The sequence below is a fragment of the Quercus suber genome, unplaced genomic scaffold, assembly GCF_002906115.3.
Source record: "Quercus suber isolate HL8 unplaced genomic scaffold, Cork oak 2.0 scaffold_395, whole genome shotgun sequence".
In the NCBI taxonomy this organism is placed as follows: Eukaryota; Viridiplantae; Streptophyta; class Magnoliopsida; order Fagales; family Fagaceae; genus Quercus; species Quercus suber.
The window spans coordinates 721,421-730,101 of NW_027069847.1; the positions used below are offsets into that span (position 1 = coordinate 721,421).

The 8,681-nt window shown below is 34.7% G+C and overlaps 1 protein-coding gene across 1 annotated transcript; it reads left to right on the top strand.

Annotated features, from left to right (window-relative positions):
- Positions 1-1,131: 1,131 nt before the first annotated feature.
- On the top strand, positions 1,132-8,542 carry LOC136062250 (cyanogenic beta-glucosidase-like). The gene is made up of 8 exons (XM_065761092.1): positions 1,132-1,212; positions 1,788-1,920; positions 4,245-4,307; positions 5,290-5,348; positions 5,775-5,850; positions 6,012-6,089; positions 6,176-6,263; positions 8,080-8,542. Exons 1-8 carry the CDS (start codon positions 1,132-1,134, stop codon positions 8,279-8,281), a joined length of 780 nt encoding a protein of 259 aa, XP_065617164.1. The 3' UTR covers positions 8,282-8,542.
- Positions 8,543-8,681: the final 139 nt, after the last annotated feature.

Here is an 8,681-nt window from a genome sequence, read left to right on the forward strand (position 1 = left end):
TGATGGGTTTGTAACAATGGTGGGATATGGTGGTGAGTTTGTATCAGCGGTGGGCTATGGTAGGGGTGGTAGTGAGTTGGTGGGAGTGACAATGGAAATAAATTTATACGATTGGTTTTTTTAATGTTATTTTAATATTTGTATATATTATTTCAATGTATAGAATTGAAAAATAGAAGATGTGATAAATGGTAAATTGTAAAACGATGAGTTAAAATTGATAAAGTAGATTTTGATGTGGTAAAATGGCATTTGGCATAGCACACCTGATCTGATGGTCAGGGAGAGAAGAAAAGCCAAGGAAGAAAAGAGAAAAGAGAGGAAGAAAAGGAAATAAAGTACTTACTGGAACATGAAAGGGAATGAGGTGGCGCGATTTGATTGGATTTAAGTTTAGGTGGTCAGAGATTGTGACTTTCCCAAGTTGCTCTCTCTCTCTTTTTAGGTTTTTAGTCCTCAAAATTGGGTTTGAAGGTAAATGGAATGTGTAAATGATTTTATGAGTGAAGGGCAAAATTTTACACTTAGGCTGTGTTTGTTTCGTGTAAAACGTTTTCCGGAAAATACATATTTTCCGGAAATGTTATTTTCTGGAAAAGGAAAATATTTTTAAGTGTTTGGTTGAATTATGAAAATTGTTGTGGAAAATATTTTCATGTGTTTGGTTCTATTAGGAAAATGCTATTTTCCGGCAACAAATTCTGGCAACAACACAACAACAACAACAACAACAACAGCAAATTCCGGCAACAACAACCACAACAACAATCAATTCATAAAAAAAAAACAACAACAACAATCAGTTCTTCAAAAAAAAAACAACAACAATCAAATTAAAAAAAAAAAAACAACAACAACAATCAAATTTAAAAAAAAAAAAAAAAACTGAGAGATCGAGGAAGAGAGAGCTCGAGGTGCGATGGCGCGATCGAGGGTCTGGGTCTGGGTCGAGCGGCGTTGGAGCGATGGCGCGATCGAGGAGGCGATGGGTCTGGGTCGACGACGAGGTGCGATGGCGCGATCGAGGAGGCGATGGGTTTGGGTCGAGCGGCGATGGAGCGATCGGCACGGTGCTGCGATTTCCCTTTGATCGATCGGTGCGATGCGACGGCGAGGTGCGAGACCGGTGCGATGGCGAGGTGCGATGGGCGCTGGGCTTGGCTCGACGATGGCACCGTTTCGTGGGTTCGTGCGACTGGGCTTGGTTCGTGGGTTTGTGCTCTCCGTTTCTCAATTTTCTGGAAAATGCCATTTGAAGTGAAAATAAAAGGTGAAATGCATTTCCGCCTGGGGAGGGGTTATTTTCGGTCAAAGGGGAAATTATTTTCCGTTGACCCAATTTTCCTAAGCAGCCAAACACCCAAATTTTACGGAAATTGATTTCCTGAAATCGTTTTCACCCAATTCAAACGCAGCCTTAAAGGAAATGGTTTTCAGTTTGACTGAGTTTTACATGTGCACCCAAACAACGCAAATTGTAAAATATTTTCTCAATTTCATTCTCACCTGAAACAAACACAGCCAATGCAAACTAAATACTACAATATAAACTTTTTTTCAATGTAAAATATTTTCAAAAAAATATTTTTAATTTTATAATAAAATATTTAATCAAAAGTAAAATATTTTTAATTACCCAAATCATTTTAAGTAAATTTATGTAAAATATTTTATGCTTAAAATTTTGGGAAAATTTTTACATTTGCTCAATCCTTCCACCCGATCCTTATCACTTCCGCACTTTCGCGCTAAAACTCTCCCTCTCGTATTTTCTCCAAAAAATCCAGCCACCCTCTCAGATTTCTCTCCAAAAATCCCAGCCACCTCCGGTCCCCTCTCCCGCCAATCTCCGTCTCCAAGGTCCAAGGCACCACCGCCAGCTCCACTTCCACCGGCGCCGCCCATCGCCGGCAAAACCAGGTACTTTTCTGCTTTTTTAGATTAGATTTTTTCTTTTTTTTTTTTTTTTTCATTTTTCTTCATCTCTAACCCTTCTCTGGTTTTTCTTAGGTTCGATCTGTTGTATTATTATTATTATTATTATTATTATTATATATCTGTGTGTGTCGTATGGTTTTGTTTCATTTTGGCTTTTGTGCTGGCTTCTTGTTACTGGGTTTTTGGTTTTTGATTTTTAGTTAATACTATGTGCGTGCCTGTTTGAATTTTTCAATCTAAAAATGGATTGGTGATCAGTGGGGTTACAGTACAACTGATTTAGGCAAATGGGGGTTTTATTTTTTGAAGCATTTATAATAGAAACATTTGCTTCCATTTATTCTTTGAGTTTGTACGTTTTGTTAGCAACTAGATGTGTGTTATATAATTGGTTTTGCATTGTTCTGTGTACGGTTGTTAAACTGGATGATTGCTTGATTTTGGGTTTACCATAAGCTATAAAGCTAGTGGCTTTTGTAACAATTCTGAGATTTTGGGTTTTGCTATATGATGTATATGATTGGCCACAAGAGTAGGTTATAATTGACTTGTTCTAAATGGCATAAACTTCTCTCAACTGTGGTTTTAGGTTCATTTCTTGGTAAATATATGTAAGGTGGTGAAGGATTCATTGGTTAAGGGTAATGTGGTTGTGATACTTGAAAGGATACAGGGCCATTACAAAAATTATATGGAATGTTTCATACTTGATTCTGATATATTTTTTCTTTTTGTGTGTGTGTGTGTCTACTTCTTTTTGCATATTTGCTTTGTGTGTCAGACCCTTGTTTTAGTCATTGATATGGTTATTAAAATATGTAGCTGCAGCAATGGTGCGAGTGAGTGTTTTGAATGATGCTCTTAAGAGCACGTACATATTTGATTTCGTATGGTTTTTCATATGGGCTTTTCAGTGCTGATTTGGTTGTGTGAGATTTATTTATTTATTTATTTGATGATTTTGACATTGGTTGTTTGATATGAGTTAGGGTTTATGATTTTCAGATCTGGGTTTTTTTTTGGGGGTTTTATTTATGTGTGGCATTATGATAATTTGTGATGAACTTATTGTGTACTAGTTTATGATATATGTTTGAGATCCAAGATTCCTTGTTAGAATTTGAAGTAGCAGATCTGATATGAATTCAATGTTTGATTCCCTTTGAGGCCATGTTTGCACTTTGTTCCTTGGATTAAAGGCTGTTGTTTATATTTTATACCAACCAAAGCGTTAGCTAAAATAATCCAAAATAGGTCATATCAATCAGGTGGGTCTGAGTTAATCCATTGTTTATATTTTATAGAACCATAATTCGTGGTTAATTAGTTACTCCTTAGTTTAGGGCTACTTGACAATAAGGCAGCTGGGTCAGTCAGAGTATTTTTATACCTCAACTTGCTGAGTTATGAAGTTGAGAGAGCATTCTGATATATGTGTTTTAAGCTATACCAATCCATCTTCTCTTAACTTACCAAAGCAGTAGGAATAAACATTGTTCCAGAGGCTACGTGTATTAAAATTATGCCAAAGTGATGATTTTGCTAAGTTCATCATGCAGCATAGCAGCTGAACTCTGCCACTTCTGCCTTTAATCTGGGGAAATTGGGGTTTGGGTTTGATATAGAAAGGGTGAGAGACAATTACAGTTTGCTAGTGGAAATTATCCGGAATAAAATTAATTGACTTATAATTTATTCACAGATCTGATTTAATATAATCTTTAGATTGATGAGAGAGAGAAAGATTAAAGGGCAAGTCAGAGTAATAGAGAGATGGTAAGGAAATCATATGATACCCTGAGCTGTCAATTCTCAATAATCTATCTACCACATACAGTCAGCTACCTTGGAGGTTTATTGGACCAAATAGTCTTATTGAATTGAGTAGGGGCCAAAAGACTAGTTTTGGGGTACAATTGTTCATAATTCTTCTCTGACAAGCCCATTGCTACAGCATCAGTTGAGCTGAACTATTCATTTTTTACAAGTATAGAATTTATCCAGCAAACTCTAATTTCTTATTGTTATACCACTCAAATAAAAAATGTGGCTGGAATTACAATGATGCAAGGATCCAACAGTTAATGGTTGTTTTGTGGTCATTGTTTTGATTGTATGATACTACCTGGATGCTAGCCTGAAACTTACACATTTTTGCCTAAATCAATGAATATATATATATATATTCATTGAAAGGTTAATTAGTGATATGCTTAATATAATTGTGTGCTTGTCTCATTGTTTTGATCAATTGCTTATTGCACAAAATTCTGTGCTCTAGCTAATTACACGTTTTCTCCACACAGCTTTCTACAACAAAAGAAGTTTACAAGATGACTTACAAGCTTCAGCTAAAGCTCAAAGAAGTGGTACTATAAATAGATTAACCTTTTTAACCATACTTATGGTCTAATTTAGTAAGCCAAGTTCATTTTTTGTTGTTAATACATTAGAAAGCCAAGACTCGGCATTAGTCATAAATGTGGAATTTTAGTATAGAGTAATTAATAAACGCATGAAATTGGACAATGTTGTGTTGTCAAAAAAAAAAAAAAAAAAAAAATATATAGGGAGCATCATTGAGATTCTTTAAAAATTTTAGGGTAATTTCTAAATTTTTTAACAATAAGTTATTAGATTTTTCTACATTATTAATATATTAAATAAATATCAAAATATTCTTCTAAAAAAATATCAAAATAACATTAATAAATGTATATTTAAATATTGTTAAAAAATGTAACAATCAATAATTTAGATTTTGCTATATTATTAATAATGTAAATAAATATCAAAATAATATTATTAATGTTTATTTAAATCTTGACGGCCTACCAATATCTACACTATTTATTTTGTTTTAATTATGTCTATGACATCACCACACACTCTTGGTGCAATGGTCACTTCACAAATATAAGTGCTTGTAGGATGTGGGGTAAGGACTGGGATTCAAGTCCCCAGGAGGATGCTTTACACACATATACACTTAGATTAGGTTTTAGTAAAATTTCTATCTTGTATTAAAAAAATAAATAAATAAATAAATAAAACAATGTTTATGATGGAGTTTGAGCCCCAATTGAGATTAAATAAATAAATAAAAAGAGGGAGAAAAAATAAGAACAACAACAACAACAACAACAACAACCACAACGTAAAGAGTGAACCTCCACATTCCTATCTTTTGGTATTTATCTTTTTCATTCTCTTCTGACTGAACTCCACACTGCAAATAAGTTGTATATGTTATGGTTATGAGGCTTAAGTAGCAGTTCTTAAATAGTTAAAGAAAAAAAAAAATCATTTGGTGTTCTCTAAATGTAGTATTAACTTACAATGAAATTGCAGGTAGAATTAAGGATGGAAGCAATGGAGACGTAGCTATCGATCAATATCATCACTACAAGGTATGCATGGTGCTCCGTGTTCATAATTTTTTTAATAAAAAAAGGAAAGAAAAGCACTCATAATAATTAGCTCTTAAATCTTGTAGCATAATTGCATAGTTTGTATTTCCTTACGAAGAGAACCAGTGTTCTTGTCATCCTTTCCCCACTTCTTGTAACAATATATATGTCTATATACACACACACGTGTGCATGTGTGCGTACTCCTAATTATCCATTAACTTTTGTGTTTTGGCTTTTTTAACATTTTCGGGGCCCAATTATGTTTGCCACATGAACATATCAAAAAAAAGAAATTATGTCTTCTATATGTTTTTTTCTGATTATTGAGCATGTCTGACTAAATACAAGATAATCACAAAATAAAAAATATTCGTTTCAGATTTTTCTAAAACTTTATATATCTTTGGTGATTATACATTGTAGAAAGATGTTCAGATTATGAAAAAGATGGGCTTAGATGCATACAGATTCTCGATCTCATGGTCTCAAGTACTACCAAGTAAGATTAGCCTCTCCATAGTATAGTAAAAGGTGAAATCCATCCCATTAAAAGGACATAAAATAGGTACCATCAAATACAGATCTTAGGCTAGAATGAAATGACTATTGTTTTGTGACCATATTATGTTCTAACAAACTGATTATTGGGACTAATTTCAGAAGGAAAACTATCTAGAGGTGTGAATAGGGAAGGAATCAAATACTACAACAACCTAATCAATAAGCTCCTAGCCAAAGGTCATTACTGGTTCTTAAATTCCATCACATGTCATCAACTTATCATGTGTTCTTAATCCACTTTTGTTTGCTTTGATTGAATGCAGGTCTACAACCCTTTGTGACCCTCTATCATTATGATCTTCCCCAAGCATTGGAAGATGAGTATGGCGGTTTTTTGAGTCCTCATATTGCGTAAGTGGTGAATTTACTTTATGATCAACCATTTTATTCATCCAACATGAACCTCTAGTTCTCTACTTCAATGTCCTCTTGAAGATTTTCTCCAACGTAGATCTGCATTCTATGGCTTCAAGATCACACTTGAAGGGTTAGATCCAACAATTTTGATTACTGGTATGAGGTAGCAACTTTTACAACACTAGATCTTAAGTTTCTTCAAAAAATATCACCAATAGAAGATAAGAGAGAGCTTTGGGTGCAGAAACATACATAGGCTGTGTTTGTTTTGGCTTCAAATGGTTTCCGGAAATCATTTTCTGTAAAATAGGCCATTTGGGTGCGCGAGGAAAATTGGGTCAAACGGAAAATCATTTTCGTTGACCGAAAATAAGCCTTCTGATTACGGAAAACCAATTCCGTTTCTATTTTACCTTCAATTCACTTCCGAAAAAGAGAGAAAGAGAGAGAGAAAGAAAGACCAGACGCGCAACAGGGAGAAAGAGAGAGAGAAAGGACTCAGACGCCACTCAGACCGCCGTCGTCGTCCCCTCCACGTGACGGTGAGAGAGACCGATCGTACCCAGATCGATCGCACCCCACCGAAGACCGATCCACCCAAACCGATCGCTCTTCGACGTCGCCTGCGAACCCCGAGCTCCAGTCCGACGATCGCACGCACCAAATCGCACCGGTCTCGTCGATCGCAGCACCGCGCCGATCACACCGCGCCGCTCGATCTCGCCTCCGCTCGATCTCGTCGTTTCCCATGACCGATCTCATCGCCCATGACCGATCTCTCCCTTTCCATCCATTTTTGATCACTCGCTCGTCCTCGCTCTCTCAGTTTGACCGAATGTGGATTTGATCGAAGTTGTTGTGATTTTTGTTTTTTGAAGTTTATACGTTGAAATTTCTATTATAAAATTTGTTTGGGAATTGAGAAAATGGGTAAGAAAATGTGAGAAAGTGTAGGAAAATAGCATTTTCAATATGCAACCAAACACATGAAAATATTTTCTAGAAAATTTTTCATAATGCAGCCAAACACTCAGAAAATATTTTCCTTTCCCGAAAATACCATTTCCGGAAAATATCTATTTTTCGAAAAATATTTTACGGCAACCAAACACAGCCATAATAGGAGGCACAATAGTCAGTTCTCACTATCTCTGTTTTTCATGACCTATAGGGTCTCTTTTACGGAGTAGAATAAGTGGCACGAAACCCTAGTAGATTGGACGATGGGCTTGGGCTTGAAATCTACAAACTGATCTGATTTGCAATTTTTGATCAGTCGAACTTTAGTTTTGATCAATTGAAATTTCCATATACACACTTGGAATTGCAGAACTATCATAGAAATATTGTCTTCAGATATCAATAACTAAAACTAATTACGAGACCTTTTTTACTCAGATTGCTAATGTAAATAAAATCTAACAAATTGAATTGAAAATCTATAAAATTTAAAAAGTGTGATTTCATCCATTTGTAATTTAGTTCTTATTATATCAATCGCTTAGTATTGTTACTATTAATATGCTTAAAAGCTATTCACTGTGAAGAGCCTTGTAGCTCTACTAGTTGACATCTCCTAGTATTTCCAATAGAAATTGAGACATCCAAGTTCAAATCCCCCTTCCTCCAATTATTGAATCAACAAAAATTAATTAATTAAATAAAATACAATTTCACTATTTGGCTAGTTAGGCCTTCTAGATCTATAACTAAATCATGCTAAAAATTACTTGCTCATGAAAAAATGCTAAATTTATTAGTGTATGTCAGTTTTTAAATAGTTTGGTGACTTTTGCATGTATATGTTTAGGGATGATTTTCAGGATTATGCTGAGCTTTGCTTTAAGGAATTTGGTGATCGTGTCAAGCATTGGATCACACTAAATGAACCATGGGGCACTAGTTATGCTGGTTATGCAATGGGGATATTTCCACCAGCTCGGTGTTCCAGTTGGCAACAGTTAAATTGCCTTGGTGCAGATTCTGGGACAGCCATATTTGGTGGCACATAATCAGCTTCTTGCTCATGCATCTGCTGTCAAAGTGTACAAACAAAAGTATCAGGTTCCATGCATCAAATTGTTTTATATTTATTTTAATACATTTTTTTCTTTTTCTTTCTTTGCTTCAAAATTGTACTCCATTCAATAAACATGGTTGCATTGCACTTGGTACAAGATAATCTGGGCAGTTTATTTAAAAACTACTAGTGGATGTCCTACACGATAGGCGTGTTTGTTATAATACTTATATATGTTATAATGTTTGGAAAATTAGTTTAAATTATAGATTATATGTCACTAAAATAATGAAGAAAAACAAATTGTAATACAATATATACATATATAAGTAACCATAATTAATTAGACCCTAAAAATGCCACTACGTGCCTATTGATTTTTTTTTTTTTTT